The 26,199-nt window shown below is 41.9% G+C and overlaps 2 protein-coding genes across 3 annotated transcripts in view; one reads left to right on the top strand and one right to left on the bottom strand.

Moving 5' to 3' along the window:
- Window positions 1-13,352, top strand: part of tmem33 (transmembrane protein 33) — a 44,008-nt gene extending 30,656 nt beyond the window's left edge. For both annotated transcript variants that reach the window (XM_079509527.1, XM_079509526.1), the window contains 8 exons: window positions 1,281-1,434; window positions 2,280-2,357; window positions 5,009-5,103; window positions 5,733-5,920; window positions 7,034-7,101; window positions 8,289-8,422; window positions 10,473-10,556; window positions 12,147-13,352. In XM_079509527.1, the coding sequence (XP_079365653.1) occupies window positions 2,301-2,357; window positions 5,009-5,103; window positions 5,733-5,920; window positions 7,034-7,101; window positions 8,289-8,422; window positions 10,473-10,556; window positions 12,147-12,276 (756 nt within the window). In that variant the 5' untranslated portion in view covers window positions 1,281-1,434; window positions 2,280-2,300 and the 3' untranslated portion in view covers window positions 12,277-13,352. The remainder of the gene's footprint in view (window positions 1-1,280; window positions 1,435-2,279; window positions 2,358-5,008; window positions 5,104-5,732; window positions 5,921-7,033; window positions 7,102-8,288; window positions 8,423-10,472; window positions 10,557-12,146) is intronic.
- Window positions 13,353-14,408: 1,056 nt separating this feature from the next.
- On the bottom strand, window positions 14,409-23,702 carry LOC306922790 (cholesterol side-chain cleavage enzyme, mitochondrial-like). Its single transcript, XM_079500618.1, has 9 exons — window positions 23,529-23,702; window positions 22,607-22,762; window positions 21,285-21,484; window positions 19,585-19,788; window positions 18,819-18,979; window positions 16,977-17,143; window positions 15,774-15,852; window positions 15,139-15,345; window positions 14,409-14,936 (listed from the first exon to the last, which is right to left on the bottom strand). Exons 1-9 carry the CDS (start codon window positions 23,564-23,566, stop codon window positions 14,814-14,816), a joined length of 1,335 nt encoding a protein of 444 aa, XP_079356744.1. The 5' UTR covers window positions 23,567-23,702; the 3' UTR covers window positions 14,409-14,813.
- Between the last annotated feature and the right edge of the window lie 2,497 nt (window positions 23,703-26,199).

Below are 26,199 nucleotides of genomic sequence, written 5' to 3'. Positions count from 1 at the left end.
CACACACACACACACACACACACACACACACACACACACACACACACACACACACACACACACACACACACACACACACACAATAATGTTTTGCAGCACATTTAATTATTTATTTTGTCCAGTGTATATATAGGCTATATTGAATTAAATGCCACATAGCATATATAGGCTAATCCCTATTCACTTGTGCCATATGGCACTGCATGCATTGTCATCATTATTGTTATTAGATTAGATAGATGTATTGCCTGTGCTATGTCCTCAAAATGCTTGTTTACATTCCAAAATGACTTTCTGCCAAGTCATCTATTAATAATAATAATAATCTTTATTTATATAGCACCTTTCATGACATAAAATTGCAGCGCAAAGTGCTTTACAGGGCAGAAGAGAGAAACAGCTGACAGACACTACAAAGGGACATAGTACTGTACATGTGAATGACTGTTATGCAGTGGTGGAAAGTAACTAAGTACTTTTACTTAAGTACTGTACTTAAGTACAATTTTGAGGTATTTGTACTTTACTTGAGTATTACCAATTTCCAGTACTTTTACTTCTACTCCACTACATCTCGGAGCCAACTTCAAGTACTTTTACTTCACTACAATGATTTGAAAACTTTAGTTACTAGTTACTTTGGCGATATTAGTACTTTTAGTACTTTAAGTACATTTTGATGCTGATACTTTTGTACTTTTACTCAAGTACATTTTCAATTCCGTACTTACGGAGTAGTTCTAAATTGCAGTATTGCATAGTACTATATGCTTGTTGACGTCTCTCTCTCCCAGGCCAGTCCCTGCCCTGTTTGCTTTAAGTTCAGTTGATGTCCGAAACGTGGCTCTTTGAATTGAATTTTATTGAATTGAGTTTAGCTGAGCGAGCAGCATAAATTAATTTGATTTAAAGAGTGACATGAGTCATGACTGAGTGAAGCCAGACGTGTTTTAGTTTTGCCTAGATATAGTGAATACCCTCAGACTCATGCAGAGTCAGAGGGATATATAGTCTATAATTAATACATTATTTGTAACTCAGTAACTGTGTATACTATACAGGTAGCTCCATGTTAAAACAAATATCAGAGAAAATATAATGTGCACGATATTCTCTAAACCTGCGGTAGGCCTACTACTACACATTTGGAGAATGTTGTTAAACTTATATGTTTGGCATGTTTATCAACATGTTGATAAATTCGTCTGGTCTGTTCAGAAGTCCTGTTGACACAATGTTGCCAAAAGTAACCATTCATAAAATAAATCACATCCACACAGCACCCCTCCTCCCGTTGTGAAGACGAATCTCGCGAGGGAAACGATGTAGCGGTCAGCTGATCAGAGAGGTCTCCATCCATTGCTCCACGACCAGTAGTAGAAGAGAGCGCATGCCAGCAGCACCGACGAGTTGATTTTATTGAATGATATTGAGGTAGGCAAAGCAACAATACACATATATTTACACATTGACCGGTTGTTCATAGAACCGGTTATACCTACGTGCCATGTTTTTTGCCCCGGTGAAAGCTGTCAGCGTGATCTGTTGCTGTTGTTGCACTGCAAGACTTGTGCCGGTAGTCACTGAAAGCTCAATGCTGTAGCCATGTCTGCTATCTTTAGCTTAGCTATCCCAACTTAGCTTAGCTAGTTAGCAGCAGCGGTGAGAATATTCTAGACTGGGCGTCCCTGATGCTAGCGTGCTGCTATTAACATGAACCTGTTCCCTGATGATCAATACTTTAAATCACACCTTCAGATCATTCCTGTTCAGCTAACGTAGCGCTAAAACTATGGACATTCAGTACTGACACATCTATAGCCAGCTGAGCTACCCAGTTAACGAGATCATACTAGCACTGCACTAGCCTAGCCCTGGTCCAGAGTCACTAGAGCTCTGCACCAGAGCTAGCACTAGCCTTTGATGAAGACTATCCATTTAATCAAAGGGATGTATTTGATCGACTTTGACAATTGAAAGTAAAAAAATAAAAATACTTCTATGAATGATCTTGATCCAAGGCTAAGCTTTCACTTATGTACGTCGAGCAGGTAAAAAGCTATGGATATTTTTGACATTGACTTATTTTAAGTCATGGCTTTGATATTGTGGATATGACACAATCAGTCAGTACCAATGCAGTAAATGACATTATTGCATTGTATTATTTATGATGATTTAGATCTCTATTATATCCCTACATAGCACAGGTGGAGCTGGTAGGCTACTATACTGTAAGTGCTTTGAATGGATCATGGTTTGACTTCTCTTGCCAACAGGGTGACCCACACTCCTGAAAGATGTCTGACGCAGACCAACAACAACAACAAAGCCCTCCCCCCCGATTGGGGCCGGTGGTGAGTAATATCTCCAATTTGTCTCCACCAGGCCGAAGGCTTGGAGTATGTTTTGCACTCCGTCCGTGTGTGTGGGCGCGTCCGTCCGTCTGTGTACAGCTAATCTCCGGCACTGTTGGCCCGGTTGATGCCAAACTTTGAGCGCACACTCCCTGGATCACCGGTGTAGGGTCCATTAGGCCACGCGGGCCGTGGCCCAGTCAGTTTAGAGCTGGCCCAGTCAGTTTAGAGCTGGCCCAGTCTAACTTCTAAGGGGAGCGAAAAAACAAGAGACTACTTTGGCAGCCCTTGTTCATGCAAATTTCTGTTGGTAGCAAACCACAGCATGCAAGCCGCATTTGTTTTAACCCATTTAGACCTGAGGACGATTCTTAAAAAAATGTCTTCTAAATCCTAAAAGTTTTCTGAAATACCTATGTTTCTATATCAGTGGTGCTCAATATTTCATGTCAAGAACCCCAAAAATTATATGTATTTGGCCGCCGACCACCATCTGAAAATGTCGTTCCAGGGACGCCCCCAGAGGCAAAGATTTGAGTTAAAAACGTTCGCTCTGAAAGAATATATATTCAAAGATTTGCGTCACATTTTCACGATTTTTCAAAAATAGCAGACCTACAAGTATATAGAGCTTGTATATCTGCTATTTTTCAATAGCTAAACAGAATGCTTGAAACACCAAAAGGCGTTCCCGCCCCAAAATGGGTTAAATGGTCCCCCATTAGCACGTCGATCGGCAAAACCATTCACACCTATCGGCCGGATATGCGCTACGCTAACTTACTTGTCGGCAACTCTGAATATGTCGTGGGCATTGGAACTGCAGAGCTCACAAAATACCTTGTTTTTGGCTGCATCATACCCCAGCCAACTCCAGTGGTCTCGCCACACGGGTAACAACATAATTAAATCGACGGATGAGGATGATAAGAGGAACATGTCTGCGACCATGCGCGAAGCAGTCTCGCCTCTGAACGTGAGCGAGCGGCGCACGTTCCGCAGGAGCGAGCGAGGCGAGCTGTGAACTGCTTGCAGACCAGACCAGCCGAGCCCAGAGCCATAGAGTAAGACAGAGTTACGACAACTCCGTTCACTTCGTGGGGCTCCAGTCCAATGACATTTTATTTTAGAAAGACGGGGACAGAGAGATGGCATGTTTCTTTGAGATGCAAGCCAAATTCTGTCAATGTTACAATGAGGTGAAATTGGTCAATGATTCTGTGATGGCAACCTACTTGTTCAGCGACCAGGATACATTTTCTAAAAGGAAAGTGACTATATTACTGTTGCAGTTAACTGTATTGGATACGTTTTCCCCCCTTCTTTTAAAAAAAATGAGTGGGCATTTATTTCCACAATTTGTCAGATGTATATAAAACAAAATACAGCCTAGGGTGCTTGGATCACCAGGCCGTCATGTACAGATTATGGTCTATATATATATATATATATATATATATATATATATAAAGAGAAAAATCTACAGCACAGCCAGACCTTTGTCACAGCCTTCACCTACAACAGCTGCACACGGCACATGGACAGCTCATAGTCACCTTAAAAACTGCTGAAGGTAATTGGGTTAGGGTTAAGGACTGTCTGTGTGCCAGCATGAAGGTAACTGCACAGCAGGTGGCACACACAAACACCTAAAGGACACACACACACACACACACTCACATTCATGTTCATGTTATCTTCCGCTGTGTTTATGTCCACATGTCTGTTGAGGAAGGTAGTGTGATCCTGAAAAGAAAGTGTTTCAAATTAACCACCACGCCATCAATGGCACCTTGTGAGTCTTTCACAAACCTTTTCAGCGCCTCGTGACCCTAACGAGAACTTGCACAACGTACACAAATACATTAATTAACCATTTTAGGTGCCCTATTTAAAAACAAAATGGCTAAATTAGCCGATCTACAAGCTCACGCGTCACGATGCATTACCAATCTACGCTTGTAGATTGGCTATTTTAGAAATGTATGAAAGGAATTTACATTTATTTTTTGAAAGAATACATATTTACTCTGGTCTGAAATGGGTCACCATTACTGTCGTCATAATCAAATCTATTTAAAGCATAAAGAGGATCATATTTTAATTATGTCATTGGATGTATGGATTGCATGCAGACCCCTGGTCTTTTTTAGTTTTTTTTTCCAGTCATCTGACTGACGACAGGACAGAGAAATTGGGTTGGCCAAATTGACTCAATTACTTGTCTAGTATGGCGTGTGTGTGTGTTTGTAGCGCATCGTACGGGCAGCCCTGGGTCATCCATACAGAAGTTGGGCGTGACACATCCCGTATCGTCCTTATAAGTCATATTTAGTTTGGAGAGCGGAGTAAAATAAGTATTTTATCTCCTGAAAATGGTGCTCGAAATTTGTCAGTGGATATACACAAAGACTATCTCAAACCTCAACACTCGTCTAAGGCCAAATACATATCATTTTGGGGGCCTTGACTTGAAAAAGTTTGAGAACCACTGATATAACGACATAGATTTGTCCGAAAACAGCATGTAGACGGCATTTTTTAGAATCTAGCTCGGGTCTTAATTTGTTAATTAAATCTGAAAGTGCTTGCTTAAAAAGTTAAACCCAAATGATTGGATTAAAAAAAATACTTTTTTTTTTCTTTTTCAGCAATTTTTATTGAGCAATAAGCTGGAAACGGCGATGTGGCTGTCCAGACTGTTCACTGTCTACTGCTCAGTCATGTTCATACTGCCACTGTTGGGGTAAGGATACCAGTCATTTGTATCTTGACGTTCCCCTGTGAAATATGTTGAGTTGTGCAATATTGGACACCATTTCCCTATTCAGGGCGTTATAACTAATAACCGCATGTTTTAATCGGTGTTGATTTTGGTCATAGTCATTTTGGTCATAGTCTCTTGAATAGTTTTCATTTAGTTTTAGTCACCTGGAATGTTTTAGTGTTTAGTCTAGTTTTAGTCGACTAAATCTACAGGTGATTTAGTTGACTAGACTGTATTTTGGCGGGCCTTGATGCCGTCGTAATGACTGATTTTACACTTGCTGAAAATAGCAGATCTACAAACTCACAACGCGCCGCGCTGCGATGCGTTGTGATCTTGTAGATCTGCTATTTTCAGCATGCAACTAATTGTAGAATGACATACTGGATCTCTTGTCCACTAGTCCCTCACTAACATTTTAGTCTAGTTTTTATATATATATATATATATATTTAGTCTTAGTCATCATAGCTTAGTTTTCATGTAGTTCTCCATTTAGTTATCGTCAGTGGGGAAAAAGGTAGTCGACGGAACATTCCTCGCCTTAGTTTTAAGTCGACGAAATCAACGCTGGTTTTAAATCCCCACCATATCGGCTGTGCTTTCAGAACCCAAGCGGCCGCCAACTTCTACCAACGGGCTTTGCTGGCAAACGCCCTCACCAGCGCTCTGCGTCTGCACCAGAGGCTTCCCCGCTTCCAGCTGAGTCGGGCGTTCCTGGCCCAGGCACTACAGGAGGACAGCTGCCACTACCTTCTGTACTCCCTCATCCTCGTCAACTCCTACCCCATCACAAGTATCCTCATCTTTACGGGGCGTCGGTTAGCTTTAGTGGTTTGAATGGAGATTAATTTTCATCAAAGTTTTGCCTCCCCATGCCATGGCAGTATGCTGTTTGGGGGCGTAATGCAGAATAAGCACATTTGCTGTTAACCCATTCTGGGCGGGAACCCCCTTTTTGGTGTTTTAAGCATTATGTTATACTTTAGCTATTGAAAAATAGCAGATCTACAAGCTCATAGCGCGGCACCGAGTGCCGCGCTATGAACTTGTAGGTCTGCTATTTTTGAAAAATCGTGAAAATGCGGCACGAATATATATTGTTTCAGAGCGAACGTTTTTAACTCAAATCTTTGCTTCTGGGGGGTCCCTGGAACTACATATTTTCAGATGGGGGTCGGCGGCCAAATACTAAAGCAATAAGCCACGAGAGGTCTCAGGTTACCGGGTATTTTACAATGGCTGGGAGGCGTAGGCAGACCCGAGGCGCAGCTGAGGGTCTTCTACCCTCCCAGCCATTGTAAAATACCCGGTAAACTGGGGCCTCGAGTGGCTTATTGCTTTTCTAAAACGGTTACAAACGTATAGAAATATTAACCTAATAAAACTATTAAATTCACAAGTAGCTACGCTTTGTGCCACCAGAGCACTCCTTGTTTTGCTGCAAGTAGGCTGTGACGGGAGAATAGCCCTGGATGTCTTTACAGGGCCGTCATATGAGCCGGGCGGCGCTTAGACACCCGCACGGCATGGGTTTGCAAGGCAATCAAGCGCTCCCCTTCCCCAGTACAGCTACAGAGATGCGGAATCAGCTGCGAATGATATGAAGTGATTGAAGTTGTGGGTGAAATTTACACCGTGACGGTAACCAGCCAATCAGAATCAAGTATTGGGACTACCCGTTTTAGAAAGATATTTTTGGGGGTCCTTGACATGAAATAGTTTGAGAACGACTGACATAGAAACATGGGTTTTTCAAGAAAACTGTCAGGATTTAGAAGCCATTTGTAGAATCGTCCTCAGGTCTAAATGGGTTAAATTATTTGGATGGCCTTACTGGCTGTGAATTGACTTGGTTGCTATGGTGTTTTATGTCGATCCCCGTTGAAGCCTTAACCATTACCTCCAGTGAGCATCTTTCCAGTTTTCCTCTTCTCCCTGCTTCATGCTACCACCTATACAAAGAAAGTGTTGGATGTAAGTAAACCAAGTCACCCCCTGAACCACTTCTTGATGCGTATCAACAGTCTTAGTAAACCAAGGCGGTCACCCCCAGAAACACTTCTTGATGCGTATCAACAGTCTTAGTAAACCAAGGCGGTCACCCCCAGAACCACTTCTTGATGCGTATCAACAGTCTTAGTAAACCAAGGCGGTCACCCCCAGAACCACTTCTTGATGCGTATCAACAGTCTTAGTAAACCAAGGCGGTCACCCCCTGAACCACTTCTTGATGCGTATCAACAGTCTTAGTAAACCAAGGCGGTCACCCCCTGAACCACTTCTTGATGCGTATCAACAGTCTTAGTAAACCAAGGCGGTCACCCCCTGAACCACTTCTTGATGCGTATCAACAGTCTTAGTAAACCAAGGCGGTCACCCCCTGAACCACTTCTTGATGCGTATCAACAGTCTTAGTAAACCAAGGCGGTCACCCCCTGAACCACTTCTTGATGCGTATCAACAGTCTTAGTAAACCAAGGCGGTCACCCCCTGAACCACTTCTTGATGCGTATCAACAGTCTTAGTAAACCAAGGCGGTCACCCCCTGAACCACTTCTTGATGCGTATCAACAGTCTTAGTAAACCAAGGCGGTCACCCCCTGAACCACTTCTTGATGCGTATCAACAGTCTTAGTAAACCAAGGTGGTCACCCCTGAACCACTTCTTGATGCGTATCAACAGTATTGTGATCTTCTCATCTCATCATCTTCTTCATCTTCAGTTTCTCACATCCATGTTCAATTACCCACTGGTAATAACTCAATTTCTACAGGGGATTAAATAATAACCACATGAGTAGATTCACCTCAGGGACTTGATGACTGGGTACTACATGTCTCTATAAATAAGCCCAATTTGATTAAATCAATTACCAGCTGCATTATTATTATTATCTGCGGGGGTCCGCTATAACTGCCTCCGTGTGCTGTGTAGATGAACTGGAGAAAAACAATGCATGAGATCACACAAATGTTTGAAATGGGGCTGCACGATTAATCGAATTGAAATCCTTGTCATTGAGAGAATGAAGAATTGAAACCATAAATCTCTGTAGCAGTCTTTAGTAGGCTAGATTTGAGTTGTTGGCCATTTTTTGCAAAAAGGGTGAAGTGACACTAGCAGCTCTTGACTTTTTTTCTTTTTCTTTTTTCCCATGTAGTCCGTGGGTCCCGAAAGCCTAGCATTCGTCAGAAACTTCCTGGACAAGCTTACATCCAACCAGCAGAACATCCTCAAGTTCATTGCCTGCAATGAGATCTTTTTGATGCCAGCCACCGTTTTCATGCTCTTCAGGTATGCTTATTATGTTCAACCTAAAGGTTGGTAAAAGTCACTAGCATTGCAGATATTGACCGTAAAATAATTACGGACTAAATTGTATTCCGTGACAACGGGCTTCATCACAATTTGTTCTGGTTCATTTTGAAACCTGAATGTAGCATATTGTTGGTGTTGGGAGGAAACCACCAACTCCATCTTTGAGGTCTTTGATTATTATTCTTTGCATAAATCAGTGCTATTGAACAGCGAACACCCTTTACGTCTGTGTTGTTTTGAAAATATTGAACCAATGGAAAGTAGTAAAAAACGATTTGGACAAAACCTCAACTCCATTGGACCCTCAAACTGCAACTAACTCCACCGCCTCTCCCCCTCCCATGCGCCTACCCGCCCTGGCAGGACAAAAGATCTGGGATTCAGTCAGTGTAGATGATTTTAAATTCTCGTGTGCGTTGTGGTTAGCTCGCCTTCATCATGATCATCGTCACACATGGAATGGACAAAAAAAAAAACCTGGCTTATAAAAAAAAAGGCCAAATGAGAACCAGAGATGGAAATGTATATTAATTGCTCTTCAGTACATGATAGTATCCATTAACACCTAGAACGCCCAGGGGTATTTAGGAACATTAAATCAGATCGCCCAGTGATTTGCAGCAACGGAGCACATTTAACGACGCACCAGGCGCTATCCCGGATGTAGCTGATGTAGCTTGATGTAGCCAAAACACTCCCGAGGCGATCAACAACAACGGGAGGTATGATTAATTCTAACGCGACTATAGCGACTGGACCGCGATGGTCCGTCTAAAACATAATCTTTGCTTAGAATTGGACGGAATGATTTAGATTGTTTTAAGATTTTCGATCTCATCCGCTAAAATGGGGACATTTTCGATGGCGTCCCAACCGGAAATAACATCGAATGTTGCACAACTGGTGGAGCGACGCGATCGGTTTTTAATTGATATCAATAAATGTCTGTCCTTTTATTAACTCCGTCCTGGGCGAGGAGCGTTACTAATTGATAGGACGGAGAACTCTGTTCTTGTCGCTTGGGGTGTTAACCCTCTTGTGGCCAAGCCTAATTAACAGTGGATTGATTCTTCAGCCAGCATTTTTCAAATGTTTAATTTGTCTTTTTAATGCCAATAGAAAAATCCGCGATATACACACTATATCTCATTCTGACGGGGCAAGACCATAGTATTGGGACAATCAGTCCTGATGGTGGCGGTAACGTCACCATTTTGCCGATTCTGACCAAAAGGAGCGAGTGAACGATGACCACATCCGGTTAGGATCAAAATATCCGGCAGTAGCTTTGCTAGTGTGCCACAATGGAAGATGTCCGGAATGCTAAGCTATCATCGTCTTTTTCATAACTAAGTCAAATTAAGCTCTAATCAAGCCCAAAACATCGCATTTTACGCAGCGATGCATGCGCGATCACGCGCGTGCGCGATCGACCGTGCACGCGCGGATTTTCGGCCGGTTTTAGGAAGATTACATCGGCCGTTAGCAAAATTAGCTAAAAAATGCTAAATTTTGCGACAATAAGCTCCCGATTATTGGGAATCAATCGATTACGTCCATTACGTCATTGGCCATAAGGGATTTATTGATTTCATTACGTCAATTACGTCGTTGGCCATAAACCAGTTTTAATACCCCAAATCTCGGCCGGGCCACTCACTCGCACTCGGTCACTCCAGCATGGCAGTGTTATGGTGAAATTGGTGACCTGATGAAATATGTGACAACCGTGTAGACATCACATAACATCAGTTTCCGAACGTTGTTTGTTTATTAGCAGAGTTCAACTTAGCGGTATTTAGGCCACGTATATAAAGACCTCCATGTAAGTATGTAAGTTGTGTGAAGTCCACAAGATGGTCACATATTTTGGAAGGTCACCAATTTCACTGTAACACCGCCATGCTGCCTGAGTGAGCAAGTGGCCGATATTTGGGGTATTGGAAATTGGTCCTAGGGATTCCCTGAAACGAGGCAAATCCTAATGTGCAGTAATGATTGTTGACTCACTTTTTTTCCTTCACAGTGGCCAGGGAAGCCTACTGCAGCCTTTCATTTACTACAGATTCCTCACACTCCGCTACACATCCAGAAGAAACCCATACTGCCGGTGAGTCAACATTTAACTTGGCTGTAAATCCTCCCTTATTTTATTTTTTTATCTTCTTTTAACGGGAAGCCCTTTTGGTGTTTTAAGCATTATGTTATACTTTAGCTATTGGAAAAATAGCAGATCTACAAGCTCATAGCGCGGCACAGAGTAGATCTGCTATTTTTGAAAAATTGTGAAAATATGGCGCAAATCTTTGTATGTATACACACACACATATATATATATATATATATATATATATATATATATATATATATATATATGATTTGTGCTATATTTTTCACAATTTTTCAAAAACTATTTTAGAGCAAACGTTTTGAACTCAAATCTTTGCTTCTGGGGGGGTCCCTGGAACAACATATTCTGAGATTGGGGTTCACGGCCAATTACAGATAATTCTGGGGGTCCTTGACAAGAAATGGTTTGAGAACCACTGACATTTGTAGAATCAGTTTTCGTGTCTAAATGGGTTAATGCACCAATTCCTTGACTATTTAGTATAAAGGGAAGGGCATTAATGCATATCGTTGCTGTGGGGCAGAAGGCTCTTAACTCCATATGTTGACTTTATATTATTTTGGTAATTTAATACTCTACTTCATACAAGAGTGTTGCGACACACTGTGAGCGCGTAGGTCTGCTATTCATGCCATTTTTTTAATGTTTAAGATGAGTATTGGTATTGGACATGCAAAGCTTTCCACCCCAGTAACGATGATACTCATTAACGTTTTAGCTGCCAGCAGGGGGCAGCATAAGCACACGTAAGGACTGCCACCCGTCCGCTCTAATGCTGCGAGCCTTGTTTCCTTTCCGGGTTATTCAGGAAGGTGGGGGGCCTTTTTGTTATGAGCACATCACCACTCGCATTAGCTCAGACCCCTTAGCTATCATTACAACCAGTTACATGTGCTCAGCGATGCGGTACAAACTCACGAATGATTTACGATCGTCGGGTGCGCGGCAGCCCACCATGGACAGCTCTCGAACCTTTTTGAGATAACAGCGTTTTGAAAATCCTGTTATAATGGAGGCTCAACGGAGCTGGATTTAAAAAATCCCATGGCTGGTGGGGACGGAGGCTCTCCATACTAACCGGAGCAATGCTAAAAGGTAAATAATCGGTCGCTGCTTTCATATACGGTTGTCTACGAACATACGCGTAGATGGCACCAGTAGGTACCGTTTAGCCTAGCTACGTTTTGTAAACGTAGATGGCACTATATATATATATATATATATATATATATATATATATATATATATATACACACTTTCAGAGGGAACATTTTTAACTAAAATCTTTGCATCTGGGGGGGGGGGGGGGGGGGGGGGGGGGGGGGGGGGGGGGGGTCTCTGGAACTACATATTTTCAGATGGGGTTTCGGCGGGGCAAATACATGTAATTCTAGGGGTCCTTGACATGAAACCGTTTGAGCACCACTGACATAGAAACATAGGATTTTCAGAAAACTCAGGATTTTAGAAGGCATGTAGAATCGTCCTCAGGTCGATATGGGTTTAACGGTGCCTCTTGCCTGCTCTGCCCCCCCCCCCCCCCCCCCCCCCCCCCCCCCCCCCATGCAGCACCTTGTTCACGGAGCTGCGGATTCTTCTGGAGCACTTCGTCATGAAGCCCCAGTGCCCTGCCTTCTTCAGGAGGATGTGCCACACTAGCGTTGCCTTCATCAGCCGCCTGGCCCCCACAGGAGTCTGACTTTAACTTAAACCACCACCTCAACCTTATTCTTCTCTCTCCTTCTTGAAAACCTAAAACCTTCTGATCTGTTTTGTTTTTACTTTTGTCTTTTGTTTTGGTTTTTGTTTCCCCCCCGCTGTGAGGGTTGGCGTTATAAACTTCTGTTGGGAACACAGACCTTATACCAACAACCGAAGAATGTTACCGAGTCTAATAAGTCCTGCTTATCTGTATATTTGTGTACTGTGCAGTTGGAGGACCAGGCTTTACCGTGCACTGAAACCCTCATAGTGTCTTTTTGATTTTGATTAGATTTTTCTTTTTAAATGATCTGACCTCATTCAGAAGCTGGACATTCCCCCCTCGATCCGCTCTCCTCTGTTGGGCCATTGAAAAGAACAGAAGTCGCCTATGAGCTGCGACGTGACGGTTGAACGACATCTGTCCTACTATCACCTTTATTTATTCATGAAAATCGCTTATTCTGACACATAAATAAAAACATGCATTTTCAGAGATTAGTAATTTAAATGAAGATATACTATATACAGTTTCAGATTTTTTTATATAATTGTTTTTCAAAGGAAACGTGGATGAAAGAGGATGTTGTGTGAAATGTATACATCTTCCAATTCCATTTTTTTATGTGCATAACATTTGATGTTATGATTAAGTTTTAACAACTACTATAAATGCCATTAACACTTAACAATTGTGAGCTAGAGATGTGTGTGTGTGTGTGTGTAAAGATGGGTGCTGCATTTAGCAAAAAGGTATCTGCTGTTTTGTTTTAAGTCTATCGTAAGGTACCCCACACTGCATATATGAATCATCAAACATGCATGGTTTCATGCAGCACATGGAAAGGGTGCTGCAAATGCATAATTTGCATTCTAGATTTTGTTAAGGTTGCAAATTTTCATGAATTGCATTTGATTCAGCCTCTTTGTGGCTTTTGTAGATATGCTTATTGCATGCCCAGGTATTTCTACTATGTCACATGTATTTATTTGCTTACAGATAAGTCATGTTTGTAGGGCCAGAATTAAAATGGAATAAATAAGTCAATAAAATGAAGAAAATCGTACAAACAAGGTTGCATTGCATTCATGTTGTGATGACACTATCTTTTTCTTTCCTTGAGCTCCTATGTCTCAACTATAATGGTTAACCACCATGGTGGAATAAGTACTCATATTTGTTTTAGTAGTACAAGTTATTAGAAATGCTCCGTTACAAGTAAAAGTTCAGTATTCACAATGTACTTAAATTGCCAAGTAAAACTACTCCTTATGCAGAATGTCCCATTTCAAAAGTTTTCCAATTTATAAAAATCTTTTAAAAATGGATCTACAAGCACTCATCACGACGCATTGAGAGCTGGTAGATCAGCTATATTTCCAAATGGCCTAAGTTTAAATAAGGCTGAAGCGGCATTAATGTATGCTTTGTAACTATAATCTAAAACTACAAAGTAACTAGTATCTAAACATTTTAAATCATTGCAATGGATTGAAAGTACAATATTTGCCTCTGAGATGTAGTGGAGTAGAAGTAAAAGTATTGAAAATGGGAAATACAAGTACAATACCTCAAAATTGTACTTGAGTACAGTACATTTAAACTTGGCTACTTTCCACCACTGGTTAACTATTCGTAGTGCATATAGACAAAATAATAAGTATTGAAGAATACTATATAAGAAGAGTAAATGTACTTGGTTGTAATGTAGTAGGTCCGCCGGACGGAGCTATAGGGGGCCCTGAACCTGCTGTGTGGGAGTACATCTCTTATCTGCTCAAGGATGGTATGTGGCCCTCGGTAGAAGGACGTTTGAAACAAATTCCTTTATTTTTTGGCACTAAAGAACCTCACCACGACCACGTCATAAAATGCTTGCTTAACCACTTGAACCCTTTACTTGGTTGACCGAAGTGGCCTCGTGTGGCTTTATACTAGTCTAGTCTAGTCTAGTCACTTTTCTGTTTTCACCCTACATACGTATCTTCAGTGAAAATAGCTCTCGACGTGTAAAACTGAGATTAGGTTTACAGTTAGGGCAGTGTCAGCTTCTCTTTATATGAGCTATTTTTCATTCTCATAAAAAGATCCTTTTTGGTCAATCATATTTTATTAATCAGTTACTTGAAAGGGATACATTTTTTCTCTGATTTGTTCATCATCTCTCCAGCATACAGCTCTGACCTTTTCAGTCACCGGCGCGTTATGTATCCCACCGCAGTTCTAGGAATGCCCTGCTGTGATTGGCCAGTAGTCGTTGTGATTGACAGTTCTCGTTTTTGCGAGCAGTCATTAGTCCTACAACTACAACCTATCTCAAACCCTCACCCTAAACCTAACCTCCCACGGGGCAGCACACCTAAACCTAACCTTAACGCATGTCTAACCAATGACTAGTCTAAACTAAGTATGCACCCCCCCTAAACCTAACCCGAACGGCCTAACCTCAGTAAAACGATGCCTTCCCGGGAGCCAATCAGACACATGGTGAGGCGGGTCTACCCTAGAACGTTGGTGGGATTCATAATCACGCGTCACCGGCTGCTGTTCAGAGGCTTGAAGGTCAATATAATGGGTTTTGCTGGTATCACGATGAGCTCAAAGGTGCTCTCCACTTCCATGTGCCGCTGTTTCTCCACTCGGAAGTTCTCAAGCATCTGCAAAAAGGCAGAAGTCAATCCAAGAACATATTAATACTGGCCTTTAGTGGCCTATGCATATACACTCCCTATATACTGTACATTTACATTACGGCCATTTGAAAATAGCCGATCTACAAGCTCAATCGCGACACATTGTGAGCTTGTAGATCTGCTATTTTCAAAATATTTTAAGGCTAGCCTTCTCTGTGTATCTCACATGGATGAGGAATAGCTGCATCTCTGCCTCTGCTATCCTGCGTCCGAGACACTGCCGCGGGCCGAAGCCAAAACTGAGGCCCCTGAAATATTGGTTCTGCTGCTGGAGCTCTTCCGACCTCAGCCAGCGAGACGGCTGATACTGCTCTGGTCTGGAGAATACCTTGTGGTCTCTGCCCATGGCATACAGGCCTAACTGGACCAGAGTCTATAGAAACACAACAGAGAGAGAGAGAGAGAGTAGCACGCTCAGTGCAAACACTAGCTCTAATCTAAAATGTAATTTAGATGACATGATATGTAGAGACAGATGCCAGGTCATTTGTACACCTGGCATCCTATAAAGTACAGATACCGATTTTTGGGGCCTTTATGCATTTGTTGATAGGACAGTAGACTGACAGGCTGTCTTTTATATATATATATACTGTTGATAGGTTCTTGGTTTACATGTGATCCTATGACTATTTCTATGCATTTGATGTATTACCTCGTGTTTTCCTTGCTTAGTGCTTACTGTGTATGTAAGTCACTCTGGATTTATAAGAGCATCTACTAAATCCCTACATTTTAATTGTAAATTGTACAGACATACAAAATACAATTTGCTACATTATCACTTAAGCAGCCTCTTACCCCAGATGGTATGTGGTAGTTTTGAATGATGATATCTTCAGTTATGTATCTCTGCAAACTCACTGCCACAGGATGGAGCCTGGAATGAGAAGAGAGAGAGAGAGAGAAAGAAAGAAAGAAAGAAAGAAAGAAAAGAAAGAATCAAGGAGACTTAACCTATACTGCCAGTAGAACATGACATGAAAGCATCAAGAGGTGTTCAGAATTGGTAACTTTGGGATGGAATACTGCACAATTTGGACATACAGGTGTTTTTGGACTTTTCTCATCAGAATTTCAATGAGGTAAAAGTACATAACCATCATCATTCCGACTTGCTTACATACTGTATATACCAAAGTATGTATAAGTAGATCGGAGAGGCTTATTGCCGGTATCAGCCAGAGCGTGGGTGGAAGTCGATCCTTGTTTCGCAGTGCGAGTTGGATTGGTGAGGTGGAGCGCAACACCTATACCATCAGCTCCCAGTAGTTACCGCATGACTTGCGTACCCAAGCCGTGCTACTCAATCGCTGAGTTGGCGGTGCCCAGGATCGAACACATGACCTTTCTCTACCGACTGAGCTACCCGGACACAAAACATGTCATATACATATATACTGAAACATGTCAGAACACTGGCTAGGTTTCAAAGCAGTACAAACTGTGCTGCTCTGAATCAGTTATACTGGCATCATGTTTGTACAGTATGAATATATACTGTATTTCTTTAGGTTTCACACTCTCTGACCCCCTTTCCACCGGTTGGTTCCCAATGGGAACCGATTCAGTTCTTTTTGGTTCTTAGTCCATGAGCCAGAGCTCCAAAATTGGTGGGAAAAACTAGACCTATATTAAATTGTTTATAGGATCAATACAAGTAAATTAATACATGATAACCCTTCCACAGTAGTAGCTTTTTCATATTTTCGATTATTTTGCACATTTTCCTAGGCCTCATATTTAAAAACGTAAAATTTGTAATACAATAAATCATTGTCTTCGTGTAAGTACTCAATTGGGGAAGTTTCATGGTGATAACAATCTAATATAGGTATGGCTTTTCCCACTCAATTCATAATTAACGTTCCAACTTTGGAGCTCTGGCTCATGGACTAAGAACCAAAAAGAACTGAACCGGTTCCCATTGGGAACCAACCGGTGGAAAAGGGGCCTCTGAGTCACGTTAACACTAGGGATAATGCTGTGTGTAGTTTGCCTTGCCTCAGTGTTTCCTTCAGGGTTGCTTTGACCAGAGGGATCCTCTGCAGCATGTCCATCATGTCTCCTTGGCTCGCTGCCCTGGCTGCAGCCACCTCTGTCCTCAGCTCCTCCTGCAGGCCGGGGTGTCTGGCCAACTCGTACAGGGTCCACAGCAGCGTTATGGAAGTCTGAACACCTCACAGAACCACACAGCTATAGCGTTATGGAAGTGGCACCATGTTCTTGTATAAAGCTATGCTTGGAGATTGTCCTAAATACATCTCATCTTTCCTGAAATGGGACTCTGAACCCTACCACACCCGGTCAAGTAATTTCCCCAAATTCAAGGTACCAAAAGTTAACTCTGAACTAGGTAAAATTGACTTTAGCTTCTGTGGCCCTAATACATGGAACGACCTACAAAAGACATTCAAATTGACCACATTGGTACCCTTGCATCGTTTTAAAACCTTGGTGAGCATACAGATCCCCACAATGTGTAACTGTTTTTAGATCATTTTGAAATGTTGTTTTAGCTTTTATTTGAAATTAGTTTTAGCTTTTTATTTGTAAACCTATGTAATTTCACATGTATACCTTGTATTGTATTGTATTCTTTGTTTTTATTTTCCTGATCTTCTGATGTATTGTGATGTTTTTCTATGTGATTGTATTACACTTATAATGAGTTTGATTACTCAGTGTAATTTCGAAAATAAATAAAACTTGAATGAATGAATGAATGAATAAGTCTGAACACCTCACAGAACCACACAGCAGCGTTATATGGAAGTCTGAACACTTCACAGAACAGAAGACCCACACCACAGTCAAGTTAAGGCCTCACTCAGACCTTTACTGCATTGCTGTATGCTTGTTGGATGAATGTTGTGTAGTGTCATGGCCGCCCCAATGCATTTCCAATGGAAGTCACATGGTTTGTAGTCCACATTTTGGACTACAAGCTGTTGTATGGCTTTCGGCTGTGTTAGGCTGAGCTCACACCTTTCATGCAATTCTGGTGCTCGTTGGGTGTTGTGTCATGGCCGCCCAGCGGCCCAATGCATTTCCAATGGAGGTCACATGGTTTGACCCAACATTGTGTTGTGTGAGGGGGAGGGGCGCAGTCGTGCGCATTGGGCCGCTGGGCGGCCATGACACAACACCCAACGAGCACAGAGAATTGCATGAAAGGTGTGAGCTCAGCCTTAGACTGCGCCCCTCCCCCTCATACAACACAAATGTTGTGTCAAACCATGTGACTCCCATTGGAAATGCATTGGGGCGGCCATGACACTACACAACATTCATCCAACAAGCATACAGCAATGCAGTAAAGGTCTGAGTGAGGCCTAAGCCTGGTTCTTAATGTTATTTATTTGATGTGTTTCCTGTTTCACCCATTTCGATTTAGTAAACTGGACCTGAGTTGGCTCTGTAGGCCTACCTGGACCACTTCTTGCCGATCTATAAGCTCCAGAATATGAATGCTGGGGTTTAAGTGTTTAATATATAATACAATTTTATTACTACTACTATTAATTATATTAATATAACCTCCCCATTGCAGTTATAGAACTGCAGATTCACTCCCAATCTGCCGCCGTAGACTCCACCTTAGCCCGTAGTAATTGCCGTAGCACATGCCGTAGCACTTGCCCTAGCCATGACGACCTTGCAGGCTTATGCAAAGGCTAAAATGTAACTTAGATAGCATGTTATAGACAGATGCCAGACAGATACTCATGCAGCATACCAGGAATTTGGTGGTGTCATAATGTGAAGAAATTAACTTTTCTGTCTATGTTTGGCGGACCAGATTGCAAGTGTGTTGATGTGTACAATGCATGTGTCTGTGTGTACCGTGTCCACTCCCCCAGCCATCAGCTCCGTGACACTGGCCTTGACGTCCTCGATGGGCAGTTTGTCCAGCATCAGCAGGTTGGCTAGGACCCCTGGGTATTTGTTTGGACAGGCAGTCTCCTCGCGTAGCTTTCTGTAGCATTTGTGGATGCATTGGTCCGCTGGTGGTGAGTCACATAAAAGCAACACGCACGCACGCACACACGCACACACTCACGCACAGTAACGTTTCCTGTGTTTATGAAATATGTCCAGATGCCTGGTGTCATATCTGCAGTAATTCTTTTGTTGATAACAGTGATAGAAAGTAGCTAAGTTACTCAAGTACTGTACTTAAGTATAATTTTGAATTTTGTTTGTTTGTTTGTTTTTTACTTTACTGAAGTACTTACAATTTTCAATCATTTTACTTCTACTCTACATCTCATATTGTACCTGTTATGCCACTGTAATTATTTGAAGACGTTTAGTTACTAGTTACTTTGTAGATTTAGATTATTATTACAAAACCGCTTCTGAACTTTTTATCATTTGAAAACTTGTGAAATGGGACCTTCTGAATAATGAGTAATTTTACTTTTGGTACTTTAAGTACATTTTGTACACTTTATACTTTTGTACTTTTATTAAGGAAATTGATTTGAACACCAAACTTGTACTTGTAACAGACTATTTCTACAATAAAATTGGGTATTGATAATTTCACTTAAGATAAAATAAACATGTGAGTAGCTTGTTCTTCCATCACTGGTTGATGAGGGCATACCGTGGTTAAATATCCCGTCCCACGCCTTCGCATGGTCCTTCCACAGCTTGGCACCCATCAGCCTCAGCAGACGTGGGGGCAAGAACAACATTGGGGTGGTGGTCTTGAACATCAGGGTGATACAGTCGATGAAATGTTGAGACTCGGGATCGATGTGATCTTGCAGCAAGCCCAGGCGTTCGCCATACAGCACCGAGGTCACCGCTGCAGAGAGCACATAGAAAACACAAGTGTGTGACACGTATCATTCAACAATGTACTAACTAGGGATGCACGATTAATCAGTAGCATAATCGGAATTGGCCATATCGGCCATAAAAATGCCATATCGGTATCGGAATGGTCTCAAAATAATGCAGAATATTTAATCGGTTTTTTTTTAAATGAAAAATGTAAAAAAAATCATGAATCATGAGTTCAATATAAATCAAAAGTGTCTAGTACCTACTAGTCTAGAACAAAAGCCAAATCAAATATGATGTAAAATCTTAAAGGGGCATTCCACTCATTTTCAACATTTTACTATGTCATTAATATACCTTAGAGCTGGAAATAATAAAAAGGTCCCCCCATTCTGTGTTTCCTAGAACTGGAGGTCTGAAAAAAATCATTAACATGGTGAAACACATCTTGATGATGTCATCAAGATGTGTTTAACCATGTAATTTTTTTTTCATACTTTTCATACTAGGAAACACAGAAAGGGGGGACCTTTTTATTATTTCCACACAACAGCTCTAAGGTATGTTAACACGAGGCCTGCCGGGAACATAGGAATTTTAAAACGTAGAATCTTGTGGCCTGCCACAAACGGAAAAGCCGTTTTAACAGCGATGTATTAATTAATGCATGTTTTAATACGATCGTATCGAAATCTACCGTCAGTTAGCTTTGTTATGCTTCTGACACAATGGGCGCGGCCATTTTGAAAATGCGCGCGCATCCACTTACATTGCCGGCTCTGGTTTCAGACGGCTTTATCTCACAGAAGCGACATTGCAGAGGACGCTTTGTCCCAGACAAGCGTTTTCAACGGCCTGTAGCAGGCGCTGTGATACTCGCGGTCAGCTTTTTCCACCGCCGAGCGAGACAACAACAACCGGTCATGATACCACACACAGCAGCTTTTCACAGGAACAATGCGATTACGGATATTTGGATCTTCAAAGTAAGTGTTACGCGCGATAAAACCTTGGCAATACGCAATCGAGGGATTAATGAATGGCGGCAGGCAGACGGTTAAGTAAAAATAAACTTTATATTTTTCTACATTTAATTTGTGTAGGCTACTCATCTCATTCAGTAGTCATTCAGTTGTGAAAACACTTGTAAAAGAGTATAGGCTTTTTATTGATTGATTGATACTTTTTTAACAGGCTTTGGGCCTAGCCTCTATAGGGCTTATAGGCTTGTTTCCATTGTGGTCCACCATATAATATCGGAATCGGTCAGAATCGGTATCGGCAGATATGACCCTGCAGATAATCGGAGATCGGATATCGGTCATAATTTCATAATCGTGCACCCCTAGTAATGACAGTTGTCAAATTACAGCAGTGGTGGAAAAAGTACTACGTTTATTTAAATAAGTAAAGGTATCAATACAGCATGTATGGAAACACAAAACGTACTTGAGTAACAGTACAGTACTTTCCACCAATACATTAGAGTTGAGATATAAAAGCCCATAATAGTCTTACATTCCAGTGCGTATTTGAACAGCTCGTGAGAGAAATCGGCGGTCCACTTGTTCTTTCCACTCCTCCCTATCTTCTTATGGACTCGAGCCACAAAGTCCTGACCCACCTCGTCCAGCAGGGGTACGAAGTTTCTCATCACCTTCGGGGAGATAACCTCCCTGTTGAGGATCACCCTCTCCGACCTCCAGTCTTCACCGGTCCTAGATAGATAAATAGTCCAGTAATAATGTAATTTGACCTCAATCTAATTGCAAAAAAAAAAAGAACTCAGCTGATTTTGCATCTTCAATATATCCTGAATAACAGAAAAAAAGTTGCCTGGGTAAAGTGTTGAAAATTTACAGTATGGCCACCATTGACATCCTATTGACCTATTATAAGGCAATATTTTCTAAATTTCCTTATGCTTTAAGTAGCATGTGACATGTCAAACTAGGGGGTTTTCATCATTCTGAATCCATTCCAAGCATTAGTTTTGCACAAAAACACCATACTGTAAAAGGCCATTTTCAACACTTCCCCCTCAGACAATTCCAGGCAACTTTTTTCTGTTATTCAGGATATATTGAAGATGCAAAATCAGCTGAGTTTGTTTTTTTTGCAATTAGTTTGAGGTTGATCCTGTATTTTCCATCGATTTCCTGTACTAAAATAGATAGACAGATACCAGATACTATTCCACAGGGGAAATTCAGTTGCCCAGTTGCGGAAAAGCAGTTAAAGGTTACATACATTTTTTCTTCTGGAAATAAAAACGTCTGGGTTTCCGAGGCTAAAGGTTACATAGTTACTGTTGTGTAATGTGTACAGCAATACACGAAAAACAAGAAGCATCAACAAGACAACGGTATATGGAAGTAAACCAATAAAGTATCCAGACAGTCAAACCTTAACCTAGGAATGTCATAGAACAAGTCTGTCCTCAAGGAGCGAAGAAACAGTGATCTTTTGGAATATTAGGTATACAGAAAATCTTGGTTGACTGCTCTTACTAGCAGCAAAAATCCCCAAATCACTGGCCACACAACAGGCTCAATACACTGCTGGTTCTCAATGTGGGGGACCCTTATGGGTCTGTAACTAGTATAGTTTAGTAGTTTAGTTTAGTTTAGTTTAGTTTAGTTTAGTTTAGTTTAGTTTAGTTTAGTTTAGTTTAGTAGTTTAGTAGTTTTTTTGAGCATCCATTTGAGCATACACATGAAATTACATGTATAATAATAAATGCAAATAATATCAAATGGGGACCTGTGGCCTAATATGCATGTAAAACAATGGTCCTTGGAATAAAAATGTGTTGAAAATGACTGGCCTAAAACACGTACTTGAGTAATATTCCATATTTGCGGCCTCTGTAGTCTCTGTATGATGTCCAGGGTTGTACATCCAGCCGTTTGGGATAGTGGCCCTCTGCTTTGAACAGGATAGCTGCATCCTCAGGATTGATGATATTCACACTCTCATAATAACCAATTTTCTCCCTTTTTTTGTAGAGATAGAAAAGTTATTGCTTTGTTGTAATTACAACAAATTTGTCCCTGTCAGTTCTTCTTGCTTGCTAACAAGCACATTTGAAAGAGAACAATGCAGAGTGCAGACTGTCATCACCACTCACCACCATCAAAAGATTTGCCAGATGAAAAATGAGAAAACACAGAATTAAAAAAACTACAAAAGTATCGTGTAATGATAAACCGCAATGTAAAACTCCACCTCATCTGCAAATTTAAAGTTATTGATAGGGCTTATTTACATCAACGTTAAAAACCACACACATGATCAAAAATAGAGCTATACAGAATAAATGGAGCTTTTCTATTATTGAAGAGCCTCTGAAATACATGCAGGAGGAATCACATAATCTCAGAATTAACATTTTCAACGTTTAATTCTTTATATAACTGAATGAATGGATATATATATATCCCTACAAAGCAACATTTTAAACTTAACAGATGGGTTGTGTGTACTCAGGTTGTTGTATAATCCATACTTGCCAAGTGTACTTGTCTCGTCAAGGCCACAAGTGTTGACCTGGTGTTCTTGTTATTGAAAAGGACCCACTTGTTTATACACGAACGAGGAAATACATTCATATAGCCTTGCCCTAAACTAGAGTTACAATATGCAAGGTCAGATAACAAGACACTTTTAAACAAATTTAAAACAACCTTAAGGAAATTCACGTTACTTTCAAATGCATGCTGCTATACGCTTCATAGTTGCCTTTTGTGTCTTTTCTTTTACCTGTATATGGGTCCAAAAGTGTTGAAGTTGTGAACCATGATGCGGTGAATGTTGCCGAGTCCACCGAGCTTCCAGAAACTGTACAGGCTGCCCAGAGCGCTCCTCTTCCCGGGGATCTCGCTGAAGGGCCTCACGATGCTGCTGCTGCTGTTTGGTGATACCTGTCTGATGGCTGCGGTGTCGCTGCTGTGGCGCACGCCAGCTGGAGCCAGATGTGTCCAGGATGAGGAGGACAGAGTCCCAGCAGCACCACGACATACTCTCCATCTGGCCATCCTGGCACGATGTGACTGCTGCTGCTCCATGTGGCATGGATAGTATGTAGTGACTCCGCCTCCCCCCCCCAACACACACACACACACACTCACACACACACACACACTCACACACGCACACGCACACGCACACGCACACGCACACGCACACACACACACACGCACACGCACACGCACACACACACACACACACACTCACACTCACACTCACACACACACACACACACACACTCGCACACGCACACGCACACGTACACACACACACACACTCTCACGCACGCGTGCACACACGCACGCGCGCACGCACACACACGCGCACACACACACACACACACACACACACACACACACACACACACTCACACACGCACACGCACACATACACACACACACACACACTCTCACGCACGCGTGCACACACACACGCACACGCGCACGCACACACACGCGCACACACACGCGCACACACACACACACACACACACACACACACACACACACACACACACACACACACACACACACACACACACACACACACACACACACACACATAACAACTTCCTTACATGCTTTGCTGTTTGTTATTAGCTATTGTCTATCTACAGTACATGAAATCTAGTGTGTCTCCAACTGAGAGACACTGAATTGTTAGTTAGGGAAGGTTAGCCAAGATTTTGACCAATCTGCAAAATAATTGCTTACCAATAGCTTTCTTCACAAAATGTGTCCATAAAGGTGTCTACTAACACCTCAATTTCTTCCGACCCAACTCCAATGGGAAACTTTGCGGGAGGCAATATAGTTAGCAAGAAACTAGAACATTTTAAATTGGCCAATATGAACTTGTGGGATGTCTAATTGTCTCCACCAGGCCGAAGGCATGGGGAGAGAGTATGTTTTGCACTCCGTCCGTGTGTGTGTCCTTCCTTCCATCCGTCCTTCTGTCCGTCCGTTATCAGCTAATCTCCGGCACCGTTGGCCCGATCCATGCCAAACTGTGCACACACACTCCCTGGATGCCAACGACGAACCTCTGCCCCAAATATTCCTCAACGGCTTGTTATAGCGCCACCATGAGGCCGATTTAGGCAAAACACATTTTTGTAGATAACTCGTACACATTTTATCCATACATCACACAATTTGGTATACACTATCTCCATGGTCATGTGATCAACACGGATCTGCACAATTTCCCATCTTCCATCCTGATTGGCTAAGATTGGCTTCCAAAGCTCACATGATTGGTCCGTTTCGAACAAAATGCCACAAATCACAAACACAGTCTCCAATTTCCATGAAATTATACACACACATTTCCACTAGGCCAGGGACAACATGCCACAATTTTTTCCCCAAATCAGCCTCACGGTGGCGCTATAACAGGCCAATTCCTGTTTTACCTATAACTGCATCGATCTGTATACAACGTATGTATGCGCACTCCCTAGAGGCCATGGAAAAACATTTTCCCTGCATCCCTCCACATCTGCCGGTTATAGCGCCACCATGAGGCCGATTTCTGCAAAACACATTGTTTATGTTAGTCGCACAGATTTCATCCAAATCTCACGCAAATCGGTACACATGATCTCTGTAGTCATGTGATCAAGACGAGCCTGTTGGATTTCTCAGATTCTACACTGATTAGCTAAGATTGCCTTCCAAAGTTTTCAGGAGTAGCCTGGAGTGTCCTGCTCATCCAGAATTCTATCCTCAGAGATGCTATGAGTGATCTGGCTCTGCATTTCCTCAACAAAATGAAGAAAATTGTTGCAAGAAACAAACAAACAAAAAAACATGTTTATATTACTCCTAAACATTTTGCCAAACATCACACACACTCCTATCCTCCTGGTGGAGACCTGTGCCCAGAAGGGCACTTTTTCTAGTTATGTTTTTTTTTTGGTGGTCCAGAATCCGTTCCATGAAAGGGAGCTTAGTAACGCACATCGACATGGTGGGTGCTGCTGGGCTCCAGCTCAAAAAGGGTAGAGACTGCACAGGTATAAAAACATCATTATTTAGCTGACAACATTTCGATTCGGTGTGAATTCTCTTCTTCAGGTCATGTGAAAATTCACACCGGTTTTCTTCCTTATGAGGAAGTACCCCTGAATCCATTCTAACCAATAGTTTTTACTTTTTAGTTAAAAAAGAAAAGAGTATAAAGTCCAAAGAGTATAAAGAGATATATGACCACTACAGTCTCCCATCTTTACTGAAGGTATACAGCCAACTAGCCATGGCCACACAGGTTCCTGGGTGGCACTGGCAAGCCTCCAACTACTTTACCATAATATTATGGAAGAAGACTCATCATTAGGGGAAAGTTTCAGCAAAACAGTTCCTGTCAAACAGGATAAAAAATGAACTGACTTTCTGTCTTGCCA

The sequence above is a fragment of the Electrona antarctica genome (genome assembly GCF_951216825.1).
Source record: "Electrona antarctica genome assembly, chromosome: 1".
Classification (NCBI taxonomy): domain Eukaryota; kingdom Metazoa; phylum Chordata; class Actinopteri; order Myctophiformes; family Myctophidae; genus Electrona; species Electrona antarctica.
This window is presented reverse-complemented; position numbering and strand designations above follow the sequence as displayed.

Coding starts and splice junctions, on each gene's coding strand:
- LOC306922790 (XM_079500618.1), bottom strand. CDS start 23,566: ATGGTTCACAACTTCAACACTTTTGGACCCATATACAG. Junction 22,763..23,528: donor ACTTTTGGACCCATATACAG/GTAAAAGAAAAG, acceptor CTACAAAAAAAG/GGAGAAAATTGGTTATTATG. Junction 17,144..18,818: donor TGGCTGGGGGAGTGGACACG/GTACACACAGAC, acceptor TGAGGTGTTCAG/ACTTCCATAACGCTGCTGTG.